This window comes from Lepisosteus oculatus, chromosome 11 (assembly GCF_040954835.1).
Source record: "Lepisosteus oculatus isolate fLepOcu1 chromosome 11, fLepOcu1.hap2, whole genome shotgun sequence".
NCBI lineage: Eukaryota > Metazoa > Chordata > Actinopteri > Semionotiformes > Lepisosteidae > Lepisosteus > Lepisosteus oculatus.
The window spans coordinates 25,212,882-25,234,183 of NC_090706.1; the positions used below are offsets into that span (position 1 = coordinate 25,212,882).

At 36.2% G+C, this 21,302-nt stretch overlaps 1 protein-coding gene across 3 annotated transcripts in view; it reads right to left on the reverse strand.

Moving 5' to 3' along the window:
* kctd16b (potassium channel tetramerization domain containing 16b) overlaps positions 1-21,302 on the reverse strand; it is a 123,163-nt gene that overhangs the window by 47,593 nt on the left and 54,268 nt on the right. The window contains exon 2 of one of the 3 annotated variants that reach the window (XM_006631798.3): positions 10,195-15,165. The exons of 1 other annotated variant lie outside the window; for it this stretch is intronic. In XM_006631798.3, coding sequence (XP_006631861.1) covers positions 14,714-15,165 — 452 coding nt within the window. In that variant the 3' untranslated portion in view covers positions 10,195-14,713. Of the gene's footprint in view, positions 1-10,194; positions 15,166-21,302 lie in introns of those variants that run through there. One more of the 3 variants, XM_015349629.2, reaches the window with a different exon arrangement.

Consider the following 21,302-nt stretch of genomic DNA (forward strand, 5'->3'; position numbering starts at 1 on the left):
ATAGTAGGACGATGTGTGTCTATAATGACAAGACAGGAGAGGATCCAGAGAAGCCAGGTGAAAGAACAGGGATGCTCCAAACACAGCACCAATATCTCTTTAGCTTTAATTAAATCAGCCAAGCAGATCTGTTTCTGCTGCTGGAAGAAACCCAGATCAGATTCATGTGTGAGGCAGACTCTTTATTATCACATTCAACCACTGTGCTTGTGCAAGGATCTTCTGCAAAATCGTCTCGCAAACATATAATGCATAACAGGCATTTTCTTCTAAGAAAATGCAAGGACAAAAAGATATCCAAGCTGGCAAAACATAGGCACAGAACAGGACCTTACTTTGTGGTTGAAAATGTATTGTCTCTTGTGATGTTGTGAATTGGTCAAGACAGTGCTCTCTATTGATCCTCTGCAAAGAGTCAAAGAAGGTTCACAGGCCAGGTCTGGTGCACTTCAGCTATATTTTATATTGATCTTCATGGAAATTTGAACTTAAAATGTAAAGTATCAATGATATGTCGGGGTTTGTGTGTAGTGTGGGATAGGGCTACTTTAATGTCAGTAGTGCATCAAAAACAAATGCCAAGGATACTTTCCTTGAGGTGCATAAACATTCATTAATATGCCGAATCAGTTTTACAGCTTTTGTGTCTTGAACACTAGTGCCCCGACTCCTTTTTATTTTTATTGCATTTTAGTGGGCATCTTGAAGTAGAAAAGGCTTATGGTTCTTTGTGTGCAGTAGATTTTTGTAAAGAAAGATGCATGTTCTGACTTGCAGTAGAGTTTATGTGCTGTATCTCTTAATATAAGCTGTCACATTTATTTTGTGTCTAACTTTCACTACTTTCAGTTTAGAATCCCTGCTTAGACATGACTGTTACAAACATAAGAAAGGTAAAAAAAATTAGTGAAAGCCATTAAGCCCACCTATCCTCTATGGTAATTAGAAACTAATTGAACCAAGGATCTCATCCAGATTTTATATTAATAAAAGTCCAGGCTATCAGCTTAAACAACATGGCTGGGTAGCATCTTCTACACTCCTGAATTTCCAGTTGGTTATTTTTTTTAATGTAACATTCAGAGTTCGAGCGCTGGGGTTTAATTTAACAACTGTACAATATGTCATGCATTTAAACTGCCAACAGGCATTAGCATATTAAGAATCTGTGCTGCAGAATAATTGTTTTTGAACAAATATACATTTTTGCAAACAAATTGAGCAAAAGACAATAAGTTGAAGTCTTTGTGGGGGATTAATGGACTGCAATTACATTGAACTGACCTTGTGCTGTGAGTCCCACACTACAGGGATCCCCAAGAACCACTGTTTGGATCCAACAGCTGGTCTATAATCATGCACTGGTACTTCCCCTCCAAGTTCAGGTACAACTGAAAGCCTTATTCACTTCTGCAATTACACTTTGGACGGGCATATCTATTTTCTTTTCAGATACTGTCAGAGGTATAAGAGGAACAATTCCTGTATCGGTAATGATGGCCTAAAATCACTGGGTTGTCAGGTCTTTCACTAAAGAAAAAGGGGTAGTGACCTTTCTTTTTGAGCCTAGGTGCCCACTTGTAGTCCTGTATTCATTCCTGCTGTTCCAATCTTTAGAAAGACCTTATATTGCCAACTCAGCTCTTACATTTCCACAGCATATGAAGAGCGCATGTCATAATGCAGCATGCAGCTCTTCCAGATCATCAAAGATTAGAGGTTTAATCTGAGCAGATTCCTGTAGTTATGAATTGATGATAAAAGCTGGAAGGAAAGAATGCATTTCACTCACCGGTGATGCATTCTTCTCCATCAGCGGGGGAGTGAAATAAGTGTGGAAGAATAGGTCCTTTGGGGACTCATATAATAAACGCTGAGGCACCATTGTTTATAGTGGAAGTCTAGTTGTCTGGGACTTTGGTCTCTTGACAAGAACCATTGGTATGTCAGGTCCATTATGAGCAGCCTGCAGTAAATATTACTGATGCCAATATAAATAATATATCAAGGAAGAAGCAGACTGTCTACCAGAGAAAGCTGGATTGGAGAAATGCAGATTGAAATCTACAGGGACAACTGACTTCATCGGGCTAAGTAATACAGTAAGACTTGACATTGTTTCGAAACACCTACCAGTGAAAAGCAGAAATTCTCAAAGAAGCATGATAAGATTACTGAATTGTTTCTAAAGGATCAACAAAAATTTGTATGTGATTTTAATCAGATTTTTGAATGCAGCACAGACACAACATATTAATTATTATTGTACATATAGATACAACATCCAATACCCACAGCAATTATTGTACCCACAACTGAGATGATTATGATGATGATAATAATAATAACAACAACGACAATGGTGTTTTTAGAGAGCCATTCATATTCATGAACAATATGGGATATCTGAGCTATACTGTAGAGTTATTACTTTTCTAACAGAAAATGGCAGGGTATTCCATATCTTTGGACCTAAATGTGACAGAAAAGAACTTTTCTAGCTAAGTGTTATTTTTCTTCACAGGGGTCTGCCAGGCAGAAATACAAAACTGGTCCTAATGGTCATTGTTAAAGAACCCACAAAGTTAAACTGATGCACGCTTACCAATCACATTTCATAACTTGCTATATTTTTGAAATTTTATTATTATTGGAATTTTATTATTTTGTTGGAATTATTCTTATGACTTTTAACAACATTGTATTCTGAATGAAAGAGAGAAGGGGGACCTACAGGGAATAGGAGTGAGAGAAATGGAAAGGATATCCAAAAGCAAATTTAATAAATCAGTCTTATTAGAGCAAGCTGCATGAGGAACACACACACTTTATATGAGGCAGATTTGAAAAAAATGTGTTGACCCACCAGCCATATTTAAGAATCATAACTGAAATCTCAGCATACAAAATGCCTCTGGGGTGTTCACACTGCAGATAAAAGCATGACTTCAAAGTTATTTTGCAAACAGAAGACAATAGACAAGAGAAGCATTTTTATTGAATTTTACTACAACTATTGGAAGCTTCCATAAAGCACTTTTGCATGGCATACTGTGGCCTAAGCTTAAATAAAAAAAAACTCCAATCAACTCAGAAACCACAAATTACAAATTCAGTATGACATAATTCACACATAACATTCTCACCCTTTCAAATATCTCTGTCTTTATCAATGAATAGAGATGCCAGTTTAAGTGGAAGACAAAATATCAAGGTTGTGCTGCACAGATGAGCCTCAGAGTAGAAACTCAGTTTGAGTTTGAGTTGAATGTTATGACTTCTTTATATTTTTGGTATGCTGAAAAACATGATGGGACCACCTCACTGGGATTTTAATTTTCTTTAATTTAACGCTCTACACCAGCAGAAACTCCATGATTGCCTTTGTAGCTCATAATTGATTGATAGCATCTCCTGGTTCTATTTATAGGCAACTGTGATAAAGTACAAAGTGCAGAAGAATCTTTTGTGAATGTGCCCTTTATTATTGCTTGATGCAGTTTTGAAGCCCTTTGCATATCTTCTGATAGATGTATCCATGTATACTGATGCTGTTATGACATAGCTTGCTGTAACTGACAGGCGTGTCTCACCATCAGGCTGGAAATCCAATAGCAGGAGCTCTGTGTTTTCCGCAGGCTGGTGGAGATTAGCCGAAGAGGAACAGAGAACACTCTGTTTAATGGCGGATGGGAGTAAGTCTGAAGGGAAAAAAAGATAATGCAGGCAGGCAGGCAGATGCAGGGAAGACGCCACTGGATCTCTGCTGGTTGTCCAGGGATGCAGTCGGATTTTGGGTCTCTAATCTCAAGTTTCAGGGGTTCTAGGGGTTTCAGGTTTGTTCTGTTCTCCCAACTCTACCTCAAGCAGCTCAATAACAGAGCACCTTCCCTGTGGCGTTTCAGTGATTACATAGGGGAAAACCAGGATGATCATTTGGAAGATTGGGTTCCTGATTGAAAGGGGGATGGAAGCACATACAGACACAGTGAGCATGGCCCTGGGACAAATGTGATCACTTATGACTGTTGAGGTCTCCTGGGTCAATCATGTACTGTAAGCCACCACTGGCCTGTGTGTAATAGTAGCACAACAAAAAATGTGAAGTCTAACTTTTAGATCAATAGCTTATTAGGTGCATACAAAATATTACTTACATTTTAAATAATGGACATTTATGTTTGTTGATGCTTTGAGTAGTATACTTTGGAGTTTCCAGCTGTAGCCATGTCTGGGAAGCATGTTCCATATCCTCACAACCTTGTGGGAGGATCTGGTGAAGGATTAGTTTGCCACTGCCATTGACAGGAGGCAACCTCGGTTAACCAGCCTTGTCCAGCTGCCTGTGCCTGCACAAGAAGAGTGGCGGAACATCCTGCAGCAGGTTATTTAATGCCGATGAGGTCTATTGGTTAATACTGACCAGGACTGTGTCAATGCTCAGGATGGTCACACTTAAACACTAGCTTTGTAATGCTTTAATTTTGACAGTCCCCCCCCCCCCTGTTTTCTACTGAAAACAGAACATAAATCAAACATGAGCTAATTTTGGTGGCATTTTCAGATTTTTTTTTTCATTTTCAAAGTATTTCATTATGTCCCTTACATGTGAGACCTTGTTTCCTCAATATGCATAATGACTGGATGAGACTGAACCTCTTCAGTTTTTCCATATTCGGTGAGAGATTTTCCAGTATGTTTATGCTTTAAAATATTAGGAATAAATACCTTATGATGTAAATATTTGCAAGCGATTGAGAATATTTTCTGTGGATGTTTTATTTATGAATGCCACCTTTGGGTACCATGGTGTCAAACTGACTCAGTGTGTTACCATTATGCCCATACTTACAAACTGTCACAGCAGCACCAAGATGCTGATTTATTCCAAGCTGTTCTAAACTTTCAGCTCCAGTGGATACCTTGGTGCTTTGCTATTCTACAAAGAGGCTGTTAAGCTGTTTACTCTTTAATCTGTGTTGACTGCAGCTTTGGCTTTTCTCTCGTTGTGAAGCAGAGGTAAAATGGCTTTTTTCCCAGCCCTGTTCTGTCCTGACAGGCAGCAGTTTAGAAAACCTTACTCGTCTCTTTTCTCCTCCTCAAGCTCTTTAAGCCCTTGTCATCAGCTTTTGCATTTTCTAGCCCATTAATGATGTTTGAAGAAATAGGGCCTGAAGACTCACAATCTCTGTTTGCATATAAGGTGTGTTGTGCTCTTTTCTTTTTTATGTTTCCCATATTAAGTTTCTGAGCCTTAAGGACAAATCTTTTTCCAAAAGGAAGACTACTTGAGTAGTAGTTTAACCAGTATTCTAGATGTCATTATGATTGTTTAATACAACTTACAGTACTTTATTCATTATGTTATTTGGAAATGACACCTGTTGATAAATACAGTATATCTTTAGATTAATTATTAAATAACTGGGCATTTAGATGAGACTACTCTTACTTTAAAACTCTAGATTCTCAAAAACTGACCAAGTGTCTTCTTTCTCATTGTTTTTGCAGAAATGTAGGTAAACTTCTGAATTATTGAAGAAGAAACTGTCCAAGAAAGGTCCTGGAATACAAAGTCTTGTAATGTTTGAAATAAACTTAATGTGCAATGTTCAAACTCCAACTAGGATGTTCATTAAATGATTGTCGCAAAAACTTATTTTTCAGTAAACTTATAGAATAGATAAAAACAACTGATGAACTTTAATAATTTCTTAAAAGTGGTGTATTTTGCAGTGTCAGGATTCCTACATGTTTGAGTTAAGTTGTCTAACAAAGTGCAAAAAATAATTAATTGAGCTTGATAGTTTTACTTTTTACTTTTTAAAATAGTTCTTCAGTACAGCATTGCTCAGTTGGCTCAATTACAATGATCACTTTGTTTTCACAAGTGAATTACATTAGACTGCTTTAAAATGTTGTTGTTCTGTAAGGTCCGTCCGCTAGAGAACAGAGGTTTGCAGAACGTCTCATGAATTCTTGGAGGAAATACAAGGTCTTTCATGAGCCTCATTATGCAGGAAATATACAGTTTAAAAATAATTTGACACTAATTTAAATCAGATAAAATATGCCCGCGCAACAATCGGTATCTGCAATTTACTATAACTCCAGTGCAACTTGTGAAACCTTTATGTGGTGAACAGCAATGGTATTACAGCATTCTATCAATATGTAAAATCATAACCCTAAAAGGAGTTCTGTAAACATTATTCTGATTAATTGGTGAATCAACCATCCTTCCAAATAGCATCAGGTCATTACACAGAGCTGTAAAGGCAAAAGCTTTGTCATCTACATTGGCATTCAGACCAAAGCTGCATCCTTGTGGGGATGAGGGGCATGTGGGGATATGGGATTCAGAAAGCTGTTAATAAGGAGAGACCTTAATCAGATTTGGCCCTGACTAGCTCTGTTGGTAGAGCATGAGACTCATAATCTCAGGGTAGTGGGTTTATGTCCCACGTCAGGTGCCATGTCCTCCATGTTGGAGGTTGGGCACAAGGCTGACAACCTGATCCTGTAAAAAACAAAATGTTATGGTAACAGTAACAGGATGTTGCTGCCCCTAGATACCGGAAGGCATAATGAGCAACATCAACCCATTAGTCAGATTAATGAAGATAATACTAATAAGTCCATCCACTTACAGTATATAGCTCTTTTCTGGACACTCCACTCAAAGCGCTTTACAGGTAATGGGGACTCCCCTCCATCACCACCAATGTGCAGCATCCCCCTGGATGATGCGACTGCAGCCATAGTGCACCAGAACACTCACCACACATCAGCTATCAGTGGGGAGGTGAACAGAGTGATGAAGCCAATTCATAGATGGGGATTATTAGGAGGTCATGATTGGTAAATGCCATTGGGAAATTTGGTCAGTACGCCAGGGTAACAATGCCCTGGGATTTTTAATGACTACAGGACCTTGGTTTTATGTTTCATCTGAAGTCCAGTGCCTTTGTACAGTATAGTGTCCCCATTTTTATACTGAGGCATTAGAACCTACACAGACCGAAGAGTGAGCATCCCCTACTGTCCCCACGAACACCTCTTCCAGCAGCAAACTTAGTTTTTCACAGGAGATCTCCCATCCAGGTATTGACCAAGCTCACACCTGCTTAGCTTCAGTGGGCTGCCAAGTGTGACTTTCAGGGTTATATGGCTGCCGTTTTTAACAGTGCAGGGTATATTTGTATGACCCTTGCTGTCATACTATCCAATATGTGCTAAACTTCCACTGACAAATTTCATTATCTAACCCCGACTTCAAACCTAACTCTAATTCTAGTACCATAAAGAAATCACATAAAAATTATTAATTAAATATTTTTTATGGAAAGAAAGAGCTATCCTTCACAAGAGTTACCTACTATAGGATAGCTCTGTTTTCTCTCAAAAATAATACAAAAACTATGTCTTTCCACAAAGCAAATCAAACTGTAACATTCTAGCATTTAACTGTCTAACCACTGGGTTGTCCCTGTGGTGTGCAGTATCTATTAAAGTTGAATAGAGTCTCATTAGTTCTGGTCATTCTTCAAAATCCATCTGCTGCTCAACAAGTCTTTTTCAGCTTGGAATGAGAGACCCATGTAGTCCACAATGAGTGAATGTATGAGCATTGCATGCTGCCTCATCTAATTAATCAGTTGTCATTGTTTTGAAGTTCTGGTAAATTCGTCCATTTTTTTAAGGCTGAAATGTCATTTCCACATTACTTTCACCACATTTAGTTTTTCAATGTGAAAGTATCTTATTAGCTTGTTCACATACTGGCACAAGGAAAGAACAATTCCCAGAGTAGTGTGTGTTGCAGCAAAGAAAAATAGAAAGAACTGGAACGATATTTCCCCTCGAGGACATATACAGTACTTATTACCACGTGCAAATGCATGCATTGTTTTGAACTTGGTAAACTGTAAGAAATGTTAGCTTTGATGTACGTTTGAAATTCACACTTCTCAACAAGATGTGTATTTTACTAGGCATTCTGAGACATGCAGGATGGCAGGGATGAATTTTGGCTGTTTAAACATAATAATATTTTTTCTGCACTGAACCTGTATTAAACAATCTGTTTGTTCCAGTAAAAGACTTTTATCTCTGCTGGCAAAAAAAGTTGCAATATGCTAGCATTTCTAATTATAATATTGCACAAAATCTTCAGGGATTCTCAAAGATAGCCTATTACCAGATGTGAAGGTCATTTTATTCCATGTTATTGCTGCTTTGAGCCTAGTGCTGTATATTACCCAAAAAGCCCAATTGATTGTATTTCTAATTTAATTCCAAATTCAGAGCTTTAAAGATAAAGTCTTTAGTGAAAGGAAAATCCATAACCAAATTAAGGATTTTCTTCAATGCAAGTTACTGGTTGCATATTAATTTATGCAAATCTTCAGCTTTGTGTTCTGGTTTGCTGCTCTATTCAAAATCATATGCTCTCATTTTATTTATTTTTGAAGAAAGATAAAGCACTAGGAAAAAAAGGGTTAATTGTGTTTCTAATGTGCAGAAAAGTAATGTGAAGTAGATGTCTGAAGATATTCAGGGGAGTAGCACAGTCGTCTGCTTCCCATTTTCAGAACAAATTTGCTGTCATATTCTCTCGCATTTAACTGTATGGTAGTATTCTACTGGCTCAGACTTCATCTTCATTAACTGATGTATTCCAGGCTTTCAATAAGAAAAGGGGAATGGAAGTGTCAAGAATATCTGATACTTAGATGAATTTCATTTCAACATAGTGAAGAAGCTCATCCTGCTCTCCCACTGTTGTTTGCACCAGTTGTTTTGGCCAAAATGCATTATATCAATCTAGCTATTTGTCTGTCAGTCTGGGTGAGGTTAATTCCATGCTATTCATTTTCAGGGTGAAATTAACCTGTTTATTTTTTTCCCGCTGAAGCTCAAATGCTAATGAGACCCCTGCTCTAACCTCTCCTCTATCTATTCATCCATCTTTCTGTCTGTTGTATATAAAATTTGATAGCACACTAGATAAAATACAAAATGAAATTTTTCATCATTTTTGCGATAACCAGTAAATTTAGATACCACACTGGAATAACAGATATATGATCTTGCAAAAAAAAAAGTAATCTTGTGAGAAATGCTTTTACACTCAGAACAGAAGAGAAAGCTTCTTCTTTCCAGTATTAATGTTCGGGGGAGCCTCATTCACAAGGGTGCATAAATATGGTACTGCAGCATCAACTGCATTTTTGCATTTCCACAGACATTTCAGCACGATCATCAGCATGTTATTGTATCACCTAACTGTGGTCTCTACCAATGCAAAAAACAGAGACAGGCTACATTGTCTAAAAATAGCCACATCTGAAAGTAATGTTTGTTTTATTATGTATGTATTTCTAGTCAGTCTTTTCTCCTTCATGTTCATGAAGAATTAATATGCGCAACAAAGAGAAATGTGGTCCGAAGAATCACTCCCTCCTATGCCTGTCCGTCTTTAAAATCAACCTGTTATTTCCTGTGGTGCAGCTTAAAAGGAAATAACTCTTTTGAAATGGAGGCTGTGTTCTCAGCTCCTTTGGACTAATGCACTGCTTTTGAAAACATTAGTGGTAAAATAAAATTACCCCTCCCCTCCTACATTGCTGCTTCCAACATTTTTTATTATATATTTTGATCCTCATACCTTTTAAGGGTAGCAATTGACCGGAGTACAGTATAAGCAAAAATAGATTTCTTTCCTCTAATCAGTAACCCATATGGCAGCATTTCCCAATTAAAGGACTAATCACATTGCAATCATCACTTCTAATGATTTTCCAAATGCAGCCAGCGTCTGCTATTTCAGCTTCCACTTTCTGTTTTGAGACTCAGCACAAACGCTCTTTCAGATGAAAATATGATTTTGGTGAAGAGGTGGAGAAAAACCTCTAGATCAAATAGAAAATAAATCCCAAGATCTGTGTGATTCCATCAAATGTGTAACTATGATAATTGAGCAGCACTGAACATAAATGATTGATCTTAGGCATACAATGCAATTTCTTTGGTGATTATTTCTGTTACCATAAACATTTTTTTTGCATTTTTAAAAAATCTTTATCCATAAGTCAACTGTATCCATGAATTACCTACAGGCAGATGAATTTAGTTAATTGGAAGTCCTGTCATTGAATTATCACTCAAAAACTTTTTTTATTACGATAAAAACTTTATTTTTTAATATTGTCAGGACATTTTCAAAATTTCTATGATTGTATCTAAAGACATTTCTACTGAGTAGTACTGTCTTTACCCAAAACAGTTTACACCTGTACATAAACTTTAGCAGACACAATCCACATTTTGTGCTTTTCATTTTTTAAGTTTTTTTTTTACATTGTCACAGAAACAGACTAAGAATCTGTAGCATTTCTGATACCAACACTAGACATGCGCACAACAATGTTTTGGGCCTTGTTAAATTAATAAAATGGAACAATTTTATTTCCGTTTCAGTGAGTGCTGGTCAAAGTTTAATACAAGTTGTTTTTTTTCTTATTCTACTGCAGTTACCCTTGTGGTTTCCAGTTCTATCAGAGAAAGAAGGCAAATGAAAGCTCAATACAAACAGCCACTTATAAATAATAGTGTCCCAGTCTGGCGGAAGAACCTGTTGTTAAGAACTAGAATAATCATTTAAACAGGCATTTAATAATTTGTCCAGCTAAATTTATAAAAATATAAAAAACACACACAAATGTTGAATATATGAGATTAAATAATTGTACCTTCCCCTATATTAAGCAGATGATTAAATTAAAGTGTCTTTCAAAAAACAGTGATCACATAACAGTTTCTAAAGCTGTAACTATTAAATGCACAGTGAGCCAAATACAGATATACAGATGCAACAGAGGCTTTTTTTCACCTTTGCCAATACTGTTGTGAGAGCACTCTTGTGTTTAGCTGAATTTCTGAATAAAGAATACATTTAAATTACAAAAGTACAATTATTATTTACTTTCTCCATACAGTGTATACAGTATATACAGGGTGATTAGAATGAAAGTTTATCACATCTATGTCATATATGAATTAAAAGTAACTTCATATTCAATTTTCTAATCACCCTTTATATATGTATTCAGATACGTATACTATATGCATTTACTGCTGTTCTAGTTTTCTGTGAGGAAATGAAATAAGCTATAAATTATTCAGCTCTGATGTAGACCTGGTATTTTCTATGTGTGTAACTTTGGTAAGCAAAAACATGTTTTTGGATCACACACACACAGACACATATTCAACAATCTATAACATAAACTTATCTGTCAACTTTTTAACTTGTTATTTAAGTTAAATTTAAGTCTACATTTCTAAATGTGCTTTAAAGTCAAAATTAAATAGATATTATAAACTTTAAAAATAATTTCTTTAATTAACTGTATTATTAAAATAATATACTTGAAAATTTAATTATTTCAGTCAAATTTACAAAGAAGATTCGTATATAAATAATATATATGCTCTGTATTACAGGGGGCACGTGTATTTTCCTATGCTTCTGTCCATGTAAAATTCCTCAAACTAAGTGAGGTTCCAGATTTACTTGGGCTGCTCATTGAAGTCAGAATAAATCAGAAAGATGATCTGATATCAGACGCTTACTGGGGCGTAACAGCACAGACTGTTTCATTAGGGCCTTCACCTACGCACCTAATCCAAGAGCAAAACAAACATTACATCAAGGCTAATGAAAGGATGAACAATTATCCATTAGACTTTTTGGAAAGGTTGCATTATTTCAGCTTGCACTTTCAAATCGTAAACTACATGGTGACAACAGAACAGAAATTAACATAAACCTGACTTTGCAGATTAAATTGGGTATACTTTAATGGCACACAGCGTCGATAATTGCTGTAATGAAAACATTAAGACCTTAACAGCTTTCATCTGCTTCTTCCCTGCATTGACTGCAGCCAGTAACTTAAAACAGGCAGATGCAAAGACATTTAAATGGAACTGAGGTTGTATGACTATTCTGGATAAAAATAATGTTAATATTACATAGCTAAAACCTATAATTATGACCTATTATTGTGCTTGTAAATGTTTCACTACAACATGAAGAATAGCAAGATATAGCAAGATATAGCAAGGCTAGCCATCAAATATGAGTGAATGAGCAAAATCTACCACTACCACTGCACCACCAGTGTTACCCTGTAGTTTAACTTGGCTCTTCAAAACCGGGTTTTCTGATATACAGGAAAAGAATAATAAGCTGGAATACCTGTATATTCTATGGAGTATACTCTCTGGCAAACAAAAATCTATAATTTCTTTGTCCCTTGGTGGTTTCAATATTTGGAAGCCATATTGGTTCAAGTGAAAAAACAACCTGGAAAAAGCAGGCCTACAAAAACTGAAGGCAGATCCGTTTTTTAATGAAAAAACAGTGATGAAAGCTAAGGCTGCAGACAAAACATGGTACCGTGTAGGGGACAGAAAAAAACATATTTCTGCGTTTGTTGATCATGACTGCGGTTAATTGTCCGGCATAACCAAATCTTGTTTGCATTGGTATGTGCTTGTATCACTTAAACCTATAGAGTTTTGTGCCTGTTAATTTAACAGGAATTATGTTACTTTGCATTCACATTACAACATGTTGCTATACCCCCCTGCCTGTGCAATTCTTGAACAGCACTTAAAGAGCTGCTATAATAAAACAGAGAAGCAAGTACTCCCTATTCTGTGTACTGATAATAAATATCTCTTGAAATTTTGACCAAGTTAATAACAACCACTAGCTTTTTGCTCTTGTGGTTTATAAAGTTATAGAAAACTCCATTGAATATATCATATTAATGCACTTCAACCCATGTTCATTTTTATGACAGCCATCTAGATTCATTTAAATATCCTTAATTCTTTGGAAAGTGTATAACAAGCTCAACATCACTCAATCAATAAATGCTTAGATCTTCTTTGTGGTCTTCTCCTAGCTTTCTTCTTACCGATTAGATTAACTCTAAAACATCTTTGATTTTCCATGCGAACAATGTCTAATTCTTTCAGTTTTAACAAAAACTTTAGTCTACTGTTCCACACACAAGCAGTTTTTCAACATTATTCCCACCTTCTGCACTTCCTTTCTATTCGATCTGGATGAGCCAGAAAAAAATTGACATTATAACGTGGAATGACAAGGATTTTAAAAACCCATTTTATGATATCACTTTCTGGGAGATTTTTAGATAATACACTATACAATACAGTATGTATGTGTGTCTTGTATACTGTATATTTCAATGAGTTTCAGACTCATAAGATCCAGTTAGCTGATCAGCTATTGTAGTAACTTGTAGTGATGCCACTTAATTCTGCACACCTTGAGGGAATCTGAATTACAACCTAATAAGAAACACTAAGCAATAATCACATTAACAATAATCACACTGACAGGGTTCCTGTAATGTACGTACTCTTGTACATTTAAGGTACGTAATGCAGCTGAGCTGTCCATAGAAATTCGACTCTAACTCTTACGATCTCACTCTGTTTGCACCATCACTTTTAGACAATTGCTGAAATGTAATTTATTGTACAACGTTTAAAATACAGTAAAAGCAGCACATTAGGCTTTAGCAGTGTCTGAAAATTACCTTCGTGGGTTTGGATATTTCCATTTCTTTTTTCCAGTCTTGCCTGAGTCCCAGCCAGTTCCCTGAAAGTCTACATTTGTAACTAAGCTTTGTCCGTCCTGCACCTTTTATACACGAGAGACAGAAATAATCCTAGTCATCTAATCTGTAGCATGACACATGTTCAATCTCTGCCCTTCACTCACTGCAGCCCCACTACCCACTCAAACCAAATCCAGGCTATTTTCATTTGATTCAGTTACATGATCAAGACGACACCTGTATGTTAACATGCTCTTCTGGGTTGTGCAGGACATTGAGCACATCAGTGCCTGTCTTTGATACCTTTGCTAGTGTGACTGAGTGTAAGTGCTATACTGTAAATGTCACGGTAAGGTTTTAAGGGAAAATGCTTGCCTTGCAGGCTTTTGAACGACTTGAAATGAGGGCTTGTCCCAGCTCTCATGGAAATACACAAATTGCACACACCAGGCTGTGATAACGAATATTTTTCATTTTTTACAATTCACTCTTCATCATTCTACAAAAATAGTGAGCATGAAGCAGCCATCAATTTCACATAAGCAGCTTATATTTTTAGAAAGTGCATGGTCGGGACAAGATGAATTATTTATAGAGGATGTACATTTATCATAGACCATGGTGGTATTGAAATAGTCACATATTTCTTGTTGCCACTGACATGCAATTAAAGGATAGGTTGACCAACAGAATAGGAATAAATGAACCCACAGTTGGTTAGAAGTTAGCAGTAGAAGGGGATATGGAGAAGCCTCATGTAAACTTGCACACATACATTGTGCCCTTTAGTGCTACACATACTGTAGATTGTATTAAAGAAAGCTGATAAATGAAAGCCATAAATTGTGCTTTCATGTGGAACAATATACCCTGTGAGTGTAATTTCAAGGTGAGAAAAAATGCAGTTGCTATTCAGGCATTCTGTATCCACAGAGAAGTATTACTAAGAATGTAAGCTTGACACGGTGTCTGAGGCAGTAGCATACTTATATACATTTAAATGTATATGTGTATATGCTTTTTTTTTGTTTTGTTTTCTTTCTTTGCTGTGTTTAGAGGTGGTACTTTCTTAGGAGTTCAGACTGCCACATGTATTTCCTCTCGGGGAACCTGTCGGGAATTTTGATTTTGCGGAAATCCTCGATGCACTTCTCCAGCTCTTCCTCAATGGTCAGTTTTTCCTTTGCGGGTTTCTTTTTGCAGGCGTTGGACTCCCGGGAGCCGCTGGTCAGCGTCCTCAGCAGGTCGCTCTTCCGGCGCAGCTCGGACTGCTGGAGAAGCTGCACTGGGCCCTTTTTCAGCGGCCGGTCGAGAGTCTGGATGTTGGGCTGCCGAGTCACGGGTCCGCAGATGACCGTCTCCTGGGGCGAACTGGCCTCTGACTGGCTCTCGGAGCTGGATGTTGAGAGGTCATTGAAGGAGGTGCCACTCTCCCCTTCCCGGTCTCCTTTGTTATTTTTACAACAACAGTCGCAGTGAGGTGATGCCCATCGAGATGGACCACCTGGAATTAGAACATAGGTCATATAATTACAAAGGAGGCCCATCTTTCAGTTCACTGACAGTGGTTTTTTACAGCATTGAGGGTCTAAAAGAACCTGCACACAAACTAGAGGTAAGAGAGATGAAAATAAACTGTGCTTGAGTTTTGTGGGCTGCAGTATTTCAAAAATCACCAAGAGAAGTTGGCCTAATTTTCCACTGGTATGTGTCAGTCTCATGTTAAGCGGGCAAGCTCTTTTACTTTGGTGTGGCTAGGGAGGTGGGCTGATATGAAACTCAAATATTAAATCTAGATTATTTGCTTTGTGGTACTGCTGCTAACATTGTATATTTAAGGATTTCAATTTGTGTTCTTTGGTTAAAATGTCAGGAAAATCTGTTCCTCAGAAAATAACTCATGCAAGGAAATAATTTATTCTGTATAGCAAGTTCAACAATAGAAAAAGTAAGAGAATTGGAAGATAAATTGATTATAAAAAAGGTCAATTTTGTCACATCTCTTCTGATATCCACTGTTAAAAATAATTGAATTAATTCTATGAAGAGGCTATAAACAAGCTTCAGAGGAGTTGTTGATTGTCTGTTAGATCACTCGTAAAGACTCAGCTCCACTCCTTCACTTATGAAGCTAGTCACTTATCCTGGTGAAGGTCTCAGCAAGTTAAACCTCATCTCAAGTTAAAGGTACAAGGGGCTGTAAAGGACTCAGGGCAAAAGCTGTTTTCTCCCTTAAGAAGGTGCTTGTCCATCACAGGACCAAGACACAACAATTTAGAATAGCTAATCAAACGTAGCCAGCACATCTTTTATGAAGTTGGTACCAACCTTTTCCAGAGAATGTGGAGAAAAGTCCACATGAACAAAAGGAAAACATGCAAACTCCACACAGACATACATCACTGGTTAGAATCCAACCTGGGACTCTGAAGTATTGAGGATGCAGCATTAACTCTCATATGACTGTTCTTCCCCCTATTCCAGTCATGAAAAATTCATTTGTAAGCATTAGACAATGCTTTTTAATGCTTACATGGGATGGATCCATAACAGCATTTATGGTAGCTGTTCACCTCAATGTATTCTCATCTCATATAAAAAAAAACAGAGCATACTCAAGTAATCCATATTTAAGAACTCTGGCTTTAATTAGTATAAAACGGAACATTTTCTGTTAAAAAATTTGGATTGTTTCCAAAGACTAAGGTGGCATTTGTAACAAAATAAGATGTCCTAGACTATTCATAAACCTGCCATTTCAATAGCCTAAGGAGTACGATTCTGGATTTTAAAATAGAATGAAGGTTGCTTTGTGCAGAACCCCATTTGCTAATCTGACATAAAAGTTGAGTGGCTTATTAAATTAAACCTGTGCACAAAAGAACTAAAAATGAATTACACATTTGTTCAGTGTTTCTAAGACATTCCAGCAAACAAGACAAACTACAAAATTCAAACTACTATTACTCTTATTTTGCCATTATATAGCAAGAGCAGCAGTGCTGTAAAATGTTATAATAAATCTTTAACATTCCAATAACCTTTTGAACTAAAATATGAAAAGAAGCTAGAGTATGCAAATACCACAGAGGCTGTATTATATTTAGAATAATGAAACAGGAAATAATCTCAGGTATAAGTCAAACCGTAGTCTTTGATCTAGAAACCAGAACATTCAAGTTGTCTTAGGCCTGATTTTGAGTTAAATCATTTGACGTGTTTGGGTCATGTGGGAAAACATGCGGTCTCTCTTGGTTTAAAGATGTAATTAATCTTCTATTTTTACCAACTTATTTTACAACATGCTTTAGAAGCCCAGAGCAGGGGGAAGTGAGATATTGTTTAGGAAAGTGATTCTTCAAGTGTAATTCTCATGCCTAAGAGACTACTATGTTACCAACAGAAAAAGACCTACAGATATTCCCAGACAGATTAATAAAAACACTGCTAAGTTGAATTCATCGTGTTATTTGGAAGATTTAAGTGATAGGTTAAAAGTGATTTGGTGACTCTTAAGCTTATGAGTAAAAAAATCATGAATGCAGAAATGTCTGTCAAAATCACTTTTTGTTTCTGATCTTGTCTATCATGTACTGTACACTACTGTATATAGGATAAGTAGCACAGTAGCAGTGTGTTTGGCTGTGTTTCCTCAAAGCTCCTGGGTCCTGAGTCCAGACTGGGATGCCTTCTGTGTGGAGTTTATATGTCCTGTCTGTGTTTTTAACGGTTTTAAAGGTTGGTGGTTTCTGGTTTACTCTCACCTTCCAAAGACATGCTGGCCAGGATAAAAGGAAGCTGTAAGTTGCCCCTGTGTGCCTGTGTGTTTATCCTGCTGACTGTCTTCCTTTCCAAGCTGTACCGTAGTTCACTGCTGAGGTGTTTTTTTTTTAAAGTCACCTTCTTATTGTAAAAAATGAGGGGGGGCTTAGTAAGAAGTAGTATCAAATGAAGATGATAAAATTATTTCTGGGGAGAAAAAACTTTTTCGGAAAAAAATCAAACGGTATTTTAATGTGTCGTTTAAATTATTGACTAAAAGGAAGATTTGACTCAAAGAGATTTAGGTCTATTTTTAGCATAATGTTTAAAATCTGTTCTAAACAATTTCCACTTCTAAGCACATGAATAGTTTTACATGCATGTTCTCTTCCTGTCAGAGTTAATGCACTTTTTTTCACTGACCCGATAAATGAGGAAATTTGTTTATTGAACATTTCTGTTTCATGTTGTCTTACTTTTTGCTCTAGCTGTGGTATTAATTCTCATTATAGCATTTATCCTTTCTCTCTCTGATCATTTCTACCATCCCAAGGCTACACATTTTTTTCACTGAAGCTGTCCCTGTAGTTATAGTTTTCATTTTTAAGTGGCATTTAGTTTTTCCTTGTTTTAATTACCACCCCTACATATATAATCAACATCAAATCCTTTTTTCTCCAAACATCAGTTTCATCCTGTCACAAGGAACATCGCTTTTTTTAATCTCCAAACACAGAACATGTTTAATCCTTGCAGTTTTCCTCAAAATATACTTACTGTAACAAACACAAGACTTTGAAATTACTTTGAACATATACTTGTAACATGCGATCTATATTAAAAGAATCTACCACATGATTATTTTGTTATTTGGTGTTTGTGTTTACAATTCATGACACAATATGTATAACAAGTTACCTTTTAATTATGTTTTCACACTAAATTACAGAAGATATGTAGGTACTGTATAGCTTAGCACACATGCCAATTAATTTCCAACACTGTAGCTGTTTACTTTGAATTTTCTTACTAAGTCTTGTGCCAGGAGAATTTAATTTTAAAATATTAAAATCCTTTACTTTTTTCAGTGATGTTCACAGGCTACTGTTCTATTGTGCAACACCTTTCAAATACACCAATCATTTTTTCCATATAATTCAACAATATTAGTAATTATGAATTACAATTAGCAAAAAAATGTAAATGGTATCTGAATAGTCAAATAGATTCATGTGCAGGATCACTATTAAAGATTAAATGCTTTAATCTGTACCAGGTTTACAGGTTTTTTTCCTTAAATGTTAACTTCAACAAATGATCAAGTTTTTACCCTTAATGGAGGTTTAATCAAAAGCTCAGGAGGAGAACAATCCTTAGAGTACTTCCACTCTCCTGACCAAAATAGTATCAGTTTTCAGAAATGCCTGCAAATGAATGGTTGTGGTTTTAGTTTCCTTTTTCTCTTAGTCCAACTGGAAAAGGAGACAGATTTTACATACATGCTCCCTCCTACCTGAATGAAAAGGAATGGTCTTGTCTTTGAAAGCTAAAAAATTGTACTGCAAAACATACTCTACACATACTGTATCTCCAAAGAAGAATATCCACAAAATGTGTTTACATTTGTGAAGGTTGAAAGAAACTGTTTAAGCTAACCACAAGACTTAACTTACTTAACTGTAACTGGCACTCTAAATTTTGTTAAAACAGCTTGTCAACTGATTGTGGAGTGACATTATTTGTGTCACTCTGTGCCAGAGGCTTCTAACATAGGCTGCTCCTCTAATTTTGCAGTTAATCCAGAAAGTCTGGCTCCCAAACACTCATGGCATCAGTCCCCTAAAGTGGTTTTACATTTAAAAATTAATTTTGTCCTTACAAAGCTTTTATTTTGTACAATTCGTCTTCAAATCAGTATCTATGAAGTGCAGAAATAACTGACCTCGCTAACTGTGCATAATAAAATATTAATGGCATTAACAACTTTTTTGCCCAGTAGAGGGCAAATATGTTATCCAGAGAGAGCAGTGTGATCTAAAGCTTTTGCTTACTCTTGTTCACTAGCTTCTGCATTCATTTGTGTCACTCAGTATATAAAAGGTCTCTTGATCGATGAGCAAGTTCTTCCTAATTGGTATTTTGAAAAATAGGCTCTGACTCTGTAATATGGCTAAATCTGTCTGCAGCCAATTTCCTTGTCTAAATAAAATTACCCACATATACCTAAGCGGCAATGACAAATGCCATGAACGAAATTGCCTGTTGTAGAATAACGTTTGCCAACACAAACTGGAAAAGACTTTAATACAATTCCTCCAGTGTTTTTTTCCAGTGCAGTGCACAATAATGACATCATTCTCTGTGTTTATCTCTTCCCTGTTTATGGAATTCAGAAAGACAGATGGAGCAAAAGAAACCAACTGGGAACAAATTCCTTATGATTGTTTTTTTTAACAAGCACACCATATAGGCTGAAGATGTCAGTTCTAGCATTAAATTTTAACAGCATCTGCTTGTAAAGCAGTGTGGGCAGCCTGAAGGGCATTCACTTTGAATATAGTGACAGAAGTTTATAAGAGGCATGGATAGTCATCTCACCATAAATACTTAGAAGTATTCAATGAATTAACTCCTTGCTTATAAAGACAACAAATCCCTAAAGATTCCTAAAGAATCACTTACTTTAGTTGAATAAAATTATATTATAGATACTTGTACGAACCAAGTCTATTCTCTCAGTAGACAACTGTTTAAGAAATGAACATATATTAAATTTAATAAGAATTCCCAGTTTCGCATCAGGAAAGAACACTGCCTGGTATAAAATAATGCAAATTTTAAAGTTGCTGTTGGGCCCATAAACAAGGCACTTCACTCAATTGCTTCAGTAAACACCCTAATGCAGAAATTGGTCTTCATATCATTATTGTAAAATGAAAGTTTGCTCTCCACTGACTTATCTGAATAAAGAAATTACATTTGAGACATGCTCAATATTTATGTTGACACATTTTCAGTGAAATTCAAATGGAGGGCAAAAATAACAAAGTTTGGAAGAACAACACAATTCCTAACATTTATTCATGACCTGTTCAATGGATTACTCAGAATGCCTTCAAATGTCTCATTTTAGTTACAGGAAACATGCCTCTATGTTTGAAGAGGAAATAAACAGAAAGGTATTAAATTACTCATTGCTTGCTTATATGACCTTATGAATAAAAATGGGGATTATGAGTGCCATCACAGGGAATCATAATGAAATATTGATTGATGTGAAAGTAATTGGTAGCGTTTTAAAGAAAATAAACTATTGCTCTCTGGCTTTTTTCATGACAAAACCCAGGTAAAGCAGATTTTGTCAGATTATCTTGATTTGCTAATATTAATAAAGCCCCTGTGATGGAGCTACATTTGTTTTTTAAAATGTTAGTCCTCTATGAATCTTCAAGAACAGTCCCAATCTGCTGACACTGACATTTCTTCAATATTGTGTTTTCTTCCTGTATTCCTTTGCGTGAAATACTTTTATTTTCCTTGTTTTATCTCAAATATTATACTTTAACTGTGCAAATTCTTCTGTAGAACATTATCAACCTTCATTTCTGCAGAATAATGAATATTTACTGAACTCGCTGCTGCTGCATGAAACAATTGGCTTATGTTCTAGCTACCAGCTGTTTTTTTATTTTACATTAATACGCATTTAGATTAAAATATGCCTTTCCTTTCAGATCTTAGTCAGGTCTGTTTGGTCACACAGTAATTGAAATTCTCCTGTTTTCTCACACCACCACTCTAAACCAATACGAAAACCCAGTCTCTGATATATCATTACCATTTTGTCTTTTTCCAGTTGCCCCAGGATAATTTCCATTT